The sequence below is a fragment of the Eurypyga helias genome, unplaced genomic scaffold (assembly GCF_000690775.1).
Source record: "Eurypyga helias isolate BGI_N326 unplaced genomic scaffold, ASM69077v1 scaffold29475, whole genome shotgun sequence".
In the NCBI taxonomy this organism is placed as follows: domain Eukaryota; kingdom Metazoa; phylum Chordata; class Aves; order Eurypygiformes; family Eurypygidae; genus Eurypyga; species Eurypyga helias.
In genome coordinates, this window is record NW_010253842.1 from 1,474 (window position 1) to 17,085 (window position 15,612).

At 40.2% G+C, this 15,612-nt stretch overlaps 1 protein-coding gene across 1 annotated transcript in view; it reads left to right on the forward strand.

The window, feature by feature from the left end:
• Positions 1 to 639: 639 nt before the first annotated feature.
• LOC104510531 (regulator of microtubule dynamics protein 2-like) overlaps positions 640 to 15,612 on the forward strand; it is a gene marked incomplete at its 5' end in the record, with an annotated part of 28,211 nt that continues 13,238 nt past the window's right edge. The window contains 5 exons of the mRNA XM_010152807.1: positions 640 to 715; positions 2,452 to 2,529; positions 10,875 to 10,973; positions 12,637 to 12,690; positions 12,779 to 12,859. Of these exons, the coding sequence (XP_010151109.1) occupies positions 640 to 715; positions 2,452 to 2,529; positions 10,875 to 10,973; positions 12,637 to 12,690; positions 12,779 to 12,859 (388 nt within the window). The remainder of the gene's footprint in view (positions 716 to 2,451; positions 2,530 to 10,874; positions 10,974 to 12,636; positions 12,691 to 12,778; positions 12,860 to 15,612) is intronic.

Here is a 15,612-nt window from a genome sequence, read left to right on the forward strand (position 1 = left end):
TTATAATAATAACAATAGTAATAAAATAATTATTTTAACAATAGGCAGTTAATAATGGTAGTAGTGATCCTGTTAGAACAGAATGTGTGTGTGTGTTTTGAAATAATTTCAAAGATATTGGAAGAATGCTGGAGGCGCAGAAAAAAAGAATGCACCACTTGAGAAGGATAGAAGACAACTGGGAAGGATTTTTGAGGTCTGCACAGCTTGCTGCTGAGCACACCCCGAGGACTTGCCTTCCCGGGCGAGTTACCACAGCTGATGGTGTTCATGTTCCCGAGGCATTGCAGTGCAGAGCGGTGCATCCAGTTAAACTGCTGTCAGTGCTGGAGAGCCTGGAAGTGTCCCACTCTAATGTAAAAGGGAGAAATTTTGGAGGAGAAATCCCTGTTTTTTTTACGTCACTGACAGCCCAAACAGTGTCATTTAAGCAGCTTCTTGTTCCCATTTTTGTTTTCTTTTGTTTTGTTTTCTGCTCCTGAATATGTACAGCTCATGCCAAACTTCTCTCCAGCCATCAAATGGAAGAAAAGCAGGTGTTAATCTGTGAACTAGATATTGAAATATTTTGTAATTTGATCCAAAGGTTTATTTAAATCACCGAAAGTATGTGTGTGTGTTTTTCTTTTCCCCTCTCAGGTTTGCAATTATGTGTGGCTATATGTCTCAGTTTGAAAGTATACAAAACAAAATCAGGAATGGTTATCTCTTTAAGGTATGTTTCAGTAGGGTTTGGGGTTTTTTTTAAGCTATTCCTTTAAATTATTTCCTTATAGAATGTCTAAGACTTATTTTGCCAACACAGTGGTTCAGCCTCATGCGTCTCTTTTGGTGCTGATTGTTAAAGTGAAAAAGTTACTTTTATTATACAAATAGATGATGTGCTTACAAAATGTAAGAACTGAGGTAGGATTCTGGGAACAGCATTTGGATTTCAGCTTTATTTTGTAGTCAAAGGGGAGAGGAAAAGGGAGTAACAATTCTGTTTAGAAAGTAAAAACGTGATGAACGTGATGAACTATAGTGAATATATAAATTAAAAAAATAGTGATGAACTAACACAGTTCTGCAATCATCCTTCATGCCACCCTTAAGTAGTTTTTGTTTTAACACTGTCCTTTCAAAGGTCATTGTCTTTATCAGAGTTAGCAGTTTGTGTTACATGTGCTACTCCCCGTCCTTGTCCTCGGCACCGCTTAGGCGCTTTCCACCCCTTGCCCTCCGAGCCAGCGTCCCCCTTCCTGGGTGTCAGTGAGAGACAGCAGACATGTTCCACTTCATAGGTAGTGTCTGGGATGGGTCTCTCTCACATCATGTCTGTGTTAGGCTTGGCGTGGTGGAGCTTTCTTGTGAGAGAGCGTTAGTGACATCTGCGCTGTGCCAAGCGAGCTAAGCCCTGAGCAGCGGGACAAGCCAGGAGCGAAGGGAAATGGCAAGTAACACAAGCCCTGCCGTTGTTTAAGGATGGAGTTAAAAAAAATCCCAAACCTGTGGTTTAGTAGTAGTCTTTTCAGGGAGGTTTTCCTATTCAGAAGTAATTACTGAAATCTCTGCGAATCACTGAAATGTTAAGGATTTGGGAAAACAATAGCATGAAAATACAGGTCCTATCTGAATACTTTGTGGATAAAATGATAGCATAATAGGCTCTTAGATCTGTAGAAGTCAGATATTTTAGTGACCAGCTTAATTAGAAAAACAGATACCATTACCATAATGAAATAAAAAGAGACCTTAGAAGTGAAATCTGTTTTGAGAGACACATGGTAGTTAGGGGCAAAATACCATTTATTTTTTCTTAAAACTCAGGTTGAGCAGTAAGAGCTTCCTTTAGTAAATTAAAGAGTAAAATAAGGATACTCATGACCTGGAATGAAAATGGTTTTGGAAGAAGTACCTCATTAGATGCTTTCTAGGTTTTACGTTTTCACTATAAACAGAACTATTTTATTTTCTGAATTACAGATCATAGTAAAAATTTGTTGTGTCATGTACCTTTTCAATGGAGCAGTCACATTCCAGGGTGGAAAAGACTGGGCTTCCGTGATGGGTGCCTGCATGTAAGATGTATCAAAGGGAGTAGTTGCTTTCTCCCTGATTTGGTGTCTGACAGGTTTCCTAATATTAACTGAAAATAAAATTAATTTAATTGAAGCTGTTGCCTTTTTAAGGCAAAAGTTACTGAGTTTTTTGATTGAACTTTAGAGCTGCTTAGTCCTGTTCTAAATACAGTATGTCTTCCTGCATTATGTGCAAAGTCGCTAAATAATTTTGTCTATGGTTTCCCTCCGTGAGGAAGGAGTTTGCTTGTTAAAATATTTTTAGGAAGTTAGAAATGAATTGCAGCAGAAGAGGATTCTGAATTTGTTTATGATTCGCAGCAAACTTCTTAGAATGTAAACACACTTGCCAAACAAACATCTAAAGTGACACTGATTTTCTTTCTAATAGGAGCACCTAGACAGAGCAATTGAACTGAAGCCTCAGGATCCCTTTCTTTATTACCTAAATGGAAGATGGTGCTATTCAGTAAGTTGGTGCTTTTATCTGAGATATGAATTCAGTATACTGAAAAGTAAAAATGCATTTGAAATGGAATAGTGGGACTTAAGACAAAGCAAGTGTTTAGTGAAGTAGATGTTTTGAGCTAAATGAAGCAGTACATTTACGTTTCCTGAATTAACTTCCACATCTGTGGTGTTAACCACTTACCATTCCTGTCATGGACATTAAGATACCTGTGCTTGTATGTCCCTCATGGTGTTCAGGTTTCTTATCTGAATGCATGAATAAGAAGTAATTGATACTTGGAAGGGAGGAAGGTATGGTAAGCCTTGATTTCAGTTCTTTATTCTGCCACAAGCTTTCTGGGTGTCCTTGGACTGGTAACAGCCTTTTGGTCACTTTATTCCCCATCCATAACTGAAGTTAAAGGCACTTAAATGCTGTGGGGTTATGTCTGTGAGAGCAAGGCTGCCATGCTGGCTTGGTAAATTCCAAGAAAATGTCACAGTGAAGATGCAGGCACAAAAATCTGTAATTCGCCAAAAAGTTTTGCCAAAGGTACAGTTTGTGTCAGGCCAGCACAAAATGTGCTTTTAAATATTGTGTTCGTGACATAGTGATAAGCACTCATATATGAAAAATTAAAACAAGTCTTTTACAAGCTTAGCTGTTGTTAATTTTGTATTTTTTAGAGAAATGATGCTTGTGCTTTTAAATAGGAGAGTTGCCTTATTGTTAAGTCCACACCTTTGATGGCTCAGATGGCTATCCTTATTATTTCATTTTTAGTGCTGTGCGGAGTCTTTCATCAGGAGAAAATGTTCTTCCACAATCTATGCTGTAAAAGATCACTGGGAGGCTTCTTGGAATAATAACATGCAGCAAATTCCTGCTCTGCCTTTTCCCTCCAGCTCCTTCTAGTGCGAGTCACTACGAAGTGCCTGCAAACTGGAAAGAAGGAGTTGCTGTGATACATTGCGGCCTTTGACTTTATCTGCAATGACTTAATGCAAAGTAATCTTTCAGCAATTCTTTTGATCATACCTTTAACTTATAAAGAGCTTTTCAGCAGCTACCTTTTTTTATTCAGTTGATTTAAATAAGAAATGACCCCAACTTTTCCAAAGAGCTTTTCGTTTTGCTTTTCATCACACTGTATTCTTGAATATCGGCATTAGCTATGCAAAAGTGAGTTGCTGAAGATTGTCCTGTAGCATGCTTGCTCTCCTGGCTTTGAAGAGCATCTCTCTCACCAGTCATTCCCTGAGAATTTTGATACTGTGCTGTGTCCAACAGCTGGCTGCAGCTTCCATTTATGTCAAACACTCCCAGATGTTTTTCATGGCTTATTTCTCACTTGAGCTATCGCTTTTGGAAACTCTACAGGTAGTCTCAGTGTGCCTGACTTTGTTCTTACTGCACTATTATTTTTTACTCTTGTTTCATTTCAGTGACAATCACCTGAGTGACTGATGTATGTGGTTTGTTGCGTTACATCATTACACGCTCATGTTCCACACTTGCAGCATCTATGCAGGGCTTCCTTACTGAACACTGAAGCCATAGATTAGCGTTTGCTTGAGGGTGTGACCTGGCCTCCATTTTATTAAGTGAAACAATCCACCTATACAGATGTAGCCACTGAAATATTTAAGGGTTGATTTCTCTTTTTTTTTTTTTTTTAATTCTTTCCTTCTGTGACTGCCATGACAAAGTGGTAACCTGCAACACTTCAAACAGATTTTCATAGTACAAACACATGTAAGTGTAGGACTGAATAATATTTTGTTTTAACTTCTGGGGCTGTCAGCCCTTAAAAACTTACTGTCATTTGCACACTTTCAGTAGCAGGATGAGGCCATCATTTGGGAACATGAGATTTGAGGCTCTACTGTGGAAGTTAGATCTTAATCGTAGCCCAGTGAAGCTGGTGATAGCCTCATTGGTTTTAGCAGACTGTATAAATGGGTTTCTGTGCTGATCCACTAACACAGGTTTTGGCAGTGCATGTGATGTAGAAAGTTGTAGAAGCTGTGGCAAATTCCTAGGTCCTGTTGTGCAGACTGTGGTGTTTCAGGCTTTGGTAATTGTCCCAAAAGTAGACTGTTGGCCGTGGCGTTGGTTCCAAATGCTTCTTCAGGGTACGGATTATGATAGGATGCTTGAAAAATTCATGTGTCGCTCCTTCTCTACAGTGGTACCTGTAGATGGAGTGATAATGCTCCTCTTAGACCCTCTGTTTTTTCAGTTTAGTCTAACTGTGGTTGAGGCCGGGAAGACTATGTTGTCCAACGTGAGGAAATTAGAGAAGAAAAAGGGATGACTAAGGAAAGAAGGTTAGTTTTTACATTTATGGGTCTTTGGGGTCAAGTTAGGATTGGCCACAACAGATGTTTCTTCATAAGTGCTGCTTCCAGGGGTATTATTGTCTAGTTTTAGTCACATACTCTTTTCCTGAAGCAGTATAGTTAAAAAAGATAACTAGTGTTTGACACTTTCTAGGCTTTGGTAACACTTTTGGGAAACAGACATTTCCCATTCACTCCCCATTTAATGTTTGGGGATCTTATTACTATCCTCTAGCACTGTTTTTTGGGCTGACAAACTGAAAAAATAGGTACAGCATAAGGGACTGTAAAAGGGGATGCTTCAAGTATTGTAACTCAGGGTTGCAGTTCATTGTCACAAATAACAATCAGCTGAAGAGAGTTCTAGGTAGAAAATACAACATAGGCAAATGGAGAAGATGTATTGAAGGTTGAAATCGATGTCCAGAGACTGCATGCTGTCCTAGTAAAAGCTATTTGATTCCAGGAGTTGTGCCAGAATTGGGCTCTGACTGCCATTTCTCACCTTCACAGTCCTTTGCAAAGAGCAGCGGTACAGCCGTGCCAAGTTTCATACTCGGCAGTTATTCTCGCTGGGCCAGATCCGAAGCTGATGCAAAGTGTCATCGCACCTTCCAGCAGGAGGGATGAGCTGGGTTTTTCACTGCCTTGCAGCAGTGGGGCTTTGTCCCTGATACAGAGCCAGGGACAGTTGTGTGCCACTTTGTCTCAAAATCATATTTTGCAGTTTCTTATTTTTCATACCATTATAAAATCAGCAGAGCTGTCCAAGAGAGGAAGATTCTGTTCAGATGTGTGTATCTTCTCAGCTTTGTTAGAAAATTTCTTCTGGTATCACAGTCGGGTAGGCAAGACTTTTCACCAGTCATTTCATGGATGTCATGGCGGCCAAAATTTTGCCTGTGAGACTTGCTGTGAATACAAGAAGCCATGTATAGCTCTAACGTTTTCTTGTTTTGGTTTGCAGAGGTGACAAGGAGAAAAAACCCTTATTTATTTATGCACTGAGCATATGTAATTGAACATCACTAGTAGTGGGTAACTGCAGAACCCTACCAAATATCATTTTAATATTCCTTTTTCTAGAGCTTATGCGAACTTTACGTAGTGGTGATTTTTTTTCTAGGGTAGCTTTAGTGATAATGTTAGGATAAGATGATTACCACGTTGTTGTAATGATGATACTTTAAAATATCTAGTAAGCAAAGGAAACCAGTGTTTAGTATGTAAAAGAGATGTTACTCTGCCAAAGGAAAACAATTGCAGCAAAGTAATTGTCATTTACAATGCCTTTGGTGGTGGACAAAACTACTTCCTCTCGGTCTTCTGTGACCAAAATAGGCTTTGTTAAGTACATATCTTTTAGGGAAGGTTTGATGTTTTGAATATATGCTTGAGTTAGTTCATATGATTTAAAATAAATACGGTGTTTAGATCTTTTCAAGTTTCAGCTTTGTTTTTGTTAAGGGAAGGGAAAAACTGCTTTGCTCTTCAGATCAGCAAGAGATATGTATTGGAAGTGAATCCGTCTGTGGTGCATGGCCTATAGGAATTAGTTTTCTTTCCTTAGAGTTTTGGATGCAATTCTCTGATAATACTTTATAATTGTGTGTTTCTGGGTTTTGTTGTTGTTTTGGTTTGGGTTTTTTTTTAGTGTTTTAATGTTTACAATAGCTTTAAAATGGAGCTTATATCTAGTTAAGACCTACGGCTACTTGCCATTACAGGGCTGTCACAGGAAAGTTAGCGTATTCTTGTGAAACTGGATCAGAGCCTCTGGGAAATGCTAGCGGGGTGTTAAAAAATTAGATTTCTTGGGCTTTTCTATTTGCAGGTTACATGCCATGTGTTGGATTCATCTCCGGTGTATCACAGTATCTGGTGTATCACAGGGTTACATCAGGGAACAAATTGACCCAGTTCCTTTGGCTGTGTGCTCTGTAAGTCTGCTCCCCTTACTGTAACGTGAAAAGCCCAGGGAATTCAAGCTGGATAAATGCCTAAATGCCTGTGCAGACTGTCGTGGTTCCTCAGTTGGCAAGAAAGAGAATATTTGTGTTGGAAGCCAGTATTTTAAAACTGCTGTCCAGTTACTTAATCTCTTCCAGAAGTTGAAACATTGCAACATGTTTTAATACAATTTTACATCAATATATTGTAATAAAAAGAGGAAAAAAAAGCTCTGGGGATATTTAAGTAGGTGCCATTAATATTTTACTGAAGCTGGATCAATGGGATGATTTTCCTTTATGGAAGACAATCGTGTGATCTGTCTTCAGCGAGCTATTAGCAAGGAAACATCGAGGAGGAAATCCTTTAGGGCTGTAAGTCAATCCTGTTTGAATTTTCAGGCCAAGTGTGTTAGTTTTCTTGGTACAAGCATCCTGGAATTTGAAAAGAGCTGTCAATGGGCAGGGTTTGCATCTTATCAAAAACAGAAGATGAAAAACAAAATCCAAACTCCAGCCAGTATTTTAGTTCAGATGTGATTTTTGCTGATCTAGGCTAAAGAAGAGAAAGTGATGTTAGGAAATCCCTTTTCCCAGTATTTAGGGGAGAACAATGGGAGTGTGCTGGGTATGAACTTTATGGTCAGCTGCAGTTTAACTCTGTGGGTGACTTTCTTCCATCTCTGGTATTAGTAGAGATTTGGGTAGAATAAATGGATGAGAGCTTGCTGTTTGGCAGATCTCTAGGAGAGGCTGAGACAAGCGTCTCTGTTAGCTTTGGTATCCTGAAGAGTGGCCTCCTCTCCTTGGCAGAGGCCAGGCTGTCGTGGTGACCCACTCCCCTCCAGCCTAGGGAAGTTCTGAAGTTGGCTGATGGTCCCTCAGGCCCTTGTTCCTTGAGTGACCCCGTACATTAAAACCTGATATTCTGTGGAAGCACGGTGTTCCTTGCAGTGCTCTTGTGAATTTTCAGGCTGTTGGGGGGCTGACATCAAGGCTTGGGAGATCTGAAAAACCCAAACTCACTTCAGGTTTGGAAATCATCTATGGGGCAAGGGAAATCTTCATTCTTTAATTTTGTTGTTGTAGCTATTACTTGCTGCAGTAGCTGTTTTTCTTACTACTTTCTGCTGTCCTACACCATTCTTGGATCGTGCATTAAGCGAAATCATGGTTCTGCTGAAGCTGATGACAGTTACAGACTCTTTGTACTTGACTTTGTATGGACCTCCAGATATGCTTTGCACTATTAGGAATAACCTTGACTGTAGAAGTCAAATTTTCACTACACTAGGACATGCTACACCAGGTTTTCTGTTGCCTGTGCTTGCTCATGCACAGTGAATGCTTCATCAGGTTAGTTGGTATAATAGGAATGCTGTTTCCATTTGATTGAACATAGCATAAGATTTACCTTAATGAAGTTACTTCAAATTAAAAACTGTGCTTGTGCGTGTTTAGGGGAAGTGGTATAATTTCCTGTTCACCATTATTGCACCAGCACATAATCTTGTGCCTTGCATAAAACAGTTCTTTTCCATTTGTCCCACCTCAGTCATAGAGGGGTGCAGGCTGACTCAGGAGAGGCATGGTTAAGCTGTTGTGACGGGGTTCACCTCACCTCTCTTCAGCCAGCCACAGGGTATAGTTGCCTATGTTCCTTTTGTAGCTGAACGAAAGGAAGAGGAACGTTCATCCCAGGCTAGTGAATATGAAGAGGAATTGCCTAATGGAAATGTCTCTGTCTTTAATGATCATGCAGGCAACTGGACAACTCGGGTAAACGAGGCACTTCATTTATGGATGGCTAGAGTTAGCTGCAGTGAGTTCATCAGGCATGCTGGAGCCAGTGCACATGAAAGAAAAATATCATTGTTCATTCATGCATTTCTCTTCTAAATGTCGTGTTAGGCTGGTGGGGTTTGTAATATAAAAATGGCCAAGTGCATGTATGTTTGGGCTTTTTAAAGTTTGAATAGTGCAAAGCAACACCCAAACCAGACAAAGTAAGAACTAAAACCTCAGTAAATCAGTTCTGATTAAATTCCGTAAGAAAATAAAACAACTGCCAGGAAGAACTTGTGTTTTCAATAGGTAATTATAACTCCTCGTGGAAAAACTGCAGTTTTGTTTCCTCACCGTTGCATAACAGCAGACGCATGTGTGGTAATTGTATCTGTGCAGTGTATGCAAAAAATCCGTTTGCTGTCTCTCACAGAACATGTCTCAAACTCTAGAGCAGCTAGGGAGATGAAGTGTGTGAGGGAATTGTATACATACCTGCCATTTGAAGTTTTCACCAGCATGCTGCAGTTTGTAACACAGTGTGAAAGCACTGCAGTGCGGAGAGGGGAAACATCTTGTTGCTTCAGTGAGTTAGAACTCTGGGACTGCTGGAGAGCTTTCGTAAAAAACACTTTATTCCCTTAGAAGAGGCGTCAGGAGTGGGATATGTGAGAAAGAGAATGAAAAAAGCTTTATTTTCTTAATATTGTTTCTCTCTGGAATATAATTTTCAGTGGAAAGACTTGCTGATGGCCTTTAAAAATAAGGCATTGGGCCCTGCTGAATGACCAGCAAGACTTGACCAGGGTGCCTTCTGTCTCCAAGCAATGTTGCTGTCATGTAGCTAGACTCCTTGGGGCCATGTGAGAAAACTTGGCCCTGTGCGTTTTCCTTTTGCGTCCTGGCCTGTATTTGTGCTCTTTGCAGTGGTGTTTTTAGGGCAGATTGCAACAAGAAATACATAGAGCTTGATGTCTGCTCAACGGAGAGGCATTCTGGTTGATGGCTGGGGAGAGTCATGTGTGGATGGATACCTATATTTTACCATAATTACCTGACATGTGCTGGATAATTGTTGGATTTAGCTGGAGAAGGCAGAGCGAGCAGCCTTCCCAGAGATTGGGAAGCTAGGGAATGAGGTAGGAATAATCTAAAGCTATCCAAAACCGTTTTCATTTTTACAGCAGTAGGACAGACTTGAGTTCAAGGCTCAACTCCCTCATTTGAATTGCAGCTCCCTCTGAAAAAGACACGTCCCTATGTGACTCTCATTTCATCTCCACGTCTCTGATGAGAGGCTCTCTTTCTTTGTCTGCGTGTATCCCTCCTCTGTTGCTTCTGCATAGATCAGGCCAGAAATTGCTAGGCAAACACAAACCCTTGTTTGATACTATTTTTAAACATAGCTGTACTCTGTGACAGGAGCCATCAGTGCTGTGGTTCAAGTGTGGATGGGAAGGAATCAAGTCCTGACTTTTCTTTACAGATGTAGTAGAAGTGTCCAAAGGACTGTGGCTTTGCTTCTCTGTTTCAGCAGGCTGCAGTCTCACATTGCAATTCTTAGCAGCTCCATCCTTCGTCAGAGATCTGTGTTTTGCCAGGTTAGGTGATGGAGCCAGATACCTTATGGCAGTAACCAGAGCAGTTTCTGTCAGACGTAATTATGTAAGGGAAGAAGTAATGTACCTCATGCGGCAGTATGACAGTTCCCTGAAGTCCTTTTGTAGCAGCCCACCTCCTGAAACAAGGTCTTTGGCAAGTGTTATTTGTCAGATGAGAAAAGGAAATAATGAAGCCTACTTCTTAACAGTGGTTGTCACCAGCTTCTGTGTAATAAATGAACTTGTTTCACAAGTGCCAAAAGCACCCACATTTTGACTGCAGCAACAGCTTTTCGTAATGTTGAAAAGTAGTCAAGTACATGAACTATTGTGCTAAGCACTGTCTCTCATTAAAACCTTAACAGGTTTAAAGCAGTATTTCTAGCCTTAAGTTTTAAAAAATGGCAAGGTCTTATGAAACCTAAAGTGTGCTTCAACTTTTTGCATCAGAATAATCTCATATCAGTTATGGTGGTTTGTCATGTATTTCTTAATGTGTACCTTTTCCTGTTATTACAATCTAAAATTCAAAAGACTATACTTTGAGCTGGCAAATTGACAATATAAAACATTCCTTTACAGGTTCTTTTGCAAAATAAGGTATATAAGTAGTAGAGTGGCACAGGACAGTGCCAAAACTGAGAAGTAACCCTAAAAACTTTTGATTTTTTTTTTCTTAATTACAGGTAGCTCAGTTGTCTTGGATTGAAAAGAAAGTAGCTGCTGCTCTCTTTGGGACTCCACCAACTTCAACAGTAGAAGCAGCATTACAGAATTTCCTGAAGGTAAGTCCTAGCCAAGGGTTTTCCTGTGTGACTGTTTACCAGCTGCTATACGTGACTGTTGTCAGGATGTCTGCTCAAGAGATTATGCTCAGTAGCTATAAATCCAGGCTAAAATGTATTTTCTGTTTTAAAATTAGTTTGGAGATGAGTGGATAGCACCTTTCTTCTTTTTCCTCAATGACTTGCCATGGTTAATAATTATTGGACTTAATGTGAGATGGATCTCGATTAGTTGTATCTGCTACTGAAACAAATTAACCAGAGCCATAACTGATGATTCTGCGAGAGGGTAAACATAGGCAAGGAAAACTTTGACATTATGGCAGTTCTCTTTTTCCGATCTGAAGCTCTTTCCTTTGAATTTCAGTAGAAGCCTTTCTTGTTTGTGGAGATGAAATTACCTTGGTAGGGAAGCAGAAAAGGAAGCGCGCTCATATAGGTGCATGTTCCTGGGCGTTCTGCCTGAATGCACAGTAATGAGAAAATACCACATGAATAAAATAAACTTTTCTTTCAGTGTCTTTTATGTGAATCATTTCTACTTCTGGAGCTGAAAAATACAAGTTTTCCACTTGACTGAATTCAAAGCGTAAACTTCCACCACTGCAATTACTTTCAGACGGTTTCTCAAAGGAATTGGACGAGCGTATTTTCTTCACTATCAAAAGTGCTTGTTTTCTGTGTTCTTAGCCTATTAAAGGTAGAATGGTCTCCTGAATTTTCAACAATGCAATACGTTACCATCTCCCCAGTTTAAGAGATTTTATCTTTAAGGTCAAGCTCCAAAGGCAGTAGAAATAATTTGATATGTTCACTGTAGCTTCAGGGCATTTTGTGGTGGGCTGCAGAGTAACTGTGGTTTTAAGTCATCTTCTGCAACAAAAATTAAATTACTGTCTAGAAGACAACTTCTTGGGTTTCCTTTTCAATTGTTTGATAATACACACTTGTGGTAAAAGCAGCATTGTTTTGGTCCAAGGACTACAACTAACATAAATTTCACTTAAGTAATTTTTCTCTCCCGTTGATGAAAGCTGCTTCATGTTTAGTAGATAATTGGTAGCTTCCACATCCTTGATGTGTTTTAATAGGAAGACAATCTTGAACTTTTTTAATGACCTGCACTTTTTAGAAGATGGTAATGTGAAAAGAAAGGGGAACCCAGAGCTAGAAGCTATGGATCTGTGAAAGAACAACTATAAAGTTGACGAATACAGTTCATTACCCATTCCACAAAATGTGAATGGTTGGTTGCTGGTTTATTTATTTGATGAGGGATTAAATACTAATAATCTAGAGAGAGCTGTGTATTCCAACGCACTGTGTAAGTTAATGATTCTAATAAATGTTCTGTAGAACAATCCGATATTTTTACAGCGCACTTAGGGAGAGAGGAGAGCAAGCAGTACAGAACATTTTTGTGCATTCAGTGTCAGCACTTCATGTACCTGGTTTAGGGTTTGAGTGTTGGGGTTTCTTATTTTCTTGAGGTTTTAGGGTGAGTGGTTTTTTTTTTTGAATGCTAAACAGATTGAGGTACACACAGTAGGGATGAGTCAGTCTGATGTTTGAGGAAGCTTAGTGCATTACTAAAAATGCAGACCACATAAATCTCATCACACAAGTTTTATGTCTATTTTCTTTCCTGTTTTTTATTATCTAGGCAGAAGAAATGCATCCAGGCTATTCCAAATACAATTATGTGTATTTGGCAAAGGTAACACAGTTCTTTTAAAAATAATGATTTGTAGACTCTGGTATTCCTACAGTGGTCTGATTGGAAACAAAATGTTTTTTCTTCTCAGTGCTATAAAGATCTTGGCCAGAAAACCAATGCACTGAAGTACTGTGATTCTGCACTGTCAATTCTCTCAGTTACTAATGAGGTGGGTATTGAGAGTGATAACTTGTTTTCTTGTGGCCACTGTCTTGTCTTTGGCACCCATTATAGCACTGTCAGTAATAATATAATCTTTCACTTATTCATCTGGGCACAGGACCTTCCTTTTTCCTCCACTCTAGGTTGGCTCATTACAGTTGTCTGTATCAACAGCTTTAAAAAAATCTTTGTTTGGGGAACTGTCGGGGACTTGTCTCTGTCTGAGGCTGTCAGAAATTGAATTGCACTCTTTGTAATTCAACCCATTTCATTAGACCGTCTTAAGCATAAGCAGTTGAGTGTGTCACTCTAGCTGTTCTGAAATTTTGCCCCAGACCTACTTTTTCTCAGTTGAAAGCATTCTGGATTTTTGTCCCACAGTCTCATCTCTGCTCCTGAAAGCCTCTGGTTTGTGATTCTTGTCAAGGCCCCCAGGGCAGTGTGTTCCCTATAGCAGTGGTGGATGAGATACTCAGGATTGCCTTTGTCTTCAGTCACAGTGCAGTTACGGAGGCAGTGCTCCCACTTACATCTGCTGGAACATAGTTTATTCTAAGCGATTATTAAATTCCTTTTTAGGCCCTTTAGAGTATTTTTAGGATGTGGGTGCAAACTTTCTCCAGATATTTTAGAGATTTCAAGTAATTTAATTTCACAAATATAAACCAAGTCATGTCAAGAAGGTTCACTCTGTCTGGTCTCATGTAGAAGCAAGTTCCGTAATTACCGACCTGTGACTGGGAACGTCTACCATCCTAGAGCGTGGCAAGTTCAAACCTGAGCTTTGTCAGCCTAAGAAACCCCCTCTGAGCACAGCAGATGTGGTAGGGAGAGAGAGAGGTGATTCCAGAGACGAATTGGCCCTATCCCATTTAATTCTTTGAAGTTAAGGAAAAAGACCATTAAATAGCTCTGTAACTTGATTGACAATAAATGTTGTGTGTGGAGCACTAACGTGTTTATGTCAAGTGTTCCTGCTGGGAAGAGAGACCACTGCATGCCTCACCAGCAGCTGCTTCTGGGTGGCCTTTATTTTTGGCCCACATTACAGTGTGTACCAATCATAAATTAAGCAATCATTGCTTAAGTTCAGTGTTTCTTTGAATGTGTATTGATACAGATATGACTTTAATCATCTCTTAACTCTGCTTTGTTCTTTACTTACTGTTGAAACGTATCTTCAGCTTGCCTGTTACGGAACATAGGAAAGACTGCTATAAATTATCCGTTACTTGGTACCTTACGTCTTTGTATAAAAAAGTAGGACCAGTGGTGTAAGGAAGAGCACATACAACTAAAATTGTTGAACTCGGTTTGTTTTGTATATCTCTGCACTGACTGCACTGGTGAATTTTTTGTTGTTCCTGTATTCAGCTTAGTACAGGCCAGCTAATCTTGCAGTGAACTCCAAAGCTATCTGCTGCAACTGCAAGCAAACGGCTATGACAGAAACTTCTGGTGGGCAGAAGGCTGCCTCTGTTGAGTAAACTGGGGGTCATTTAACATCAAGACCCCTTGAAAAAGTATAGATAACGTATATCAGGGTTCATCTTTGGTAACAGTAGCTAGACAAGACTTTGGTGACCAAAGCTAGGTGCTGAGGCACCCCCTGTGCTTGGTAGGGAGAGGTAGATGTGTGTCCAGGTGCCCCGTCCTGCCTCTCTCTGTCCTCTGATGGCAGAAGGAGACTAGATGTGAAGATGCATGTCAGATGTATACCTGAGACACCTGACTCCTAGACTGTGCATTAACGAGAGGTGAATCCTGCCTCTGAAGTCCAGTGTCTCCGGTCTAAACATGAGCTGGAATTCAGTGTGTCCTAGACCACCTGGAAGGGCTTAGTCCCTGGTAAGGGAACACCCCATCACATTTCTGAATACCGGCAGACCTGAGAAGGAGGGGGGACCCTGAGGTGAGAGCAGGAATTTGGGAGCTATCTGGGAGGGGCTCTGAGGGGGGTATACTCTGACAATCGGGATGGTGATGAGAATAAGAATGATACAGGATTGTGAAAAGAAGAGCGAGCAGCAAATGGGCCCCAGAAATCTTTTATCCATCTGAAGAGGACATCTGTTTTGACTAGTTCCACAGATATCGCACATTTATCTGCTTTGTCTTGTTTACTTGTGATGTGTTTAGAGTTCAGTTTAGAAAAAAAAAGTCCAGAAAAATATGGCATTTACAAAAAAACCCCAAAGTAGTCAGCACAAGGTAAACCCAAGTGCACGCTGAAAGGAATTATACTAAAAGAGATATCTGGCACACAGACTCTGCTGATGCTGTTACCCGAAGTCCCACCTGAGTTAGAATATTACATGTTGTTTTAGTTACTGTGTTACAGAAAACCTGTTACTGATTTTGAGGGGAGACATGTTGGAACTGAAGTGGTTCAGGGCTTGGAGCTGTATGTAGCCATAACATTTAGTCAGGTTAAAGGGAGAGAAGAGACTAAAGAGAGGTTGGGGAGATAGTAATAAACGGGTGCTGGTAAAGTGCCTGAATTGACCACAGCTCTATAAAAGATGGGCTTCCTGGTCTGAAGAAGAATATGCAGGTCAGCAGCAGCCAGAGGATTTCTTTCAGCTTGCCACAGCACAGGATCTCGAGGCTGTCAGCAGTGTGGTATGTTGTCACAGTCATGTGAAACACGTCATTCCCAAGTGTAATCGGAGTTTCTCATGTGAGTTTTTCTCTCTTTCTTCAGGCAAGGGAATTCTTTTATTGTTTTTAAATGTTGGCTTGTACTAAGAAACACGTATA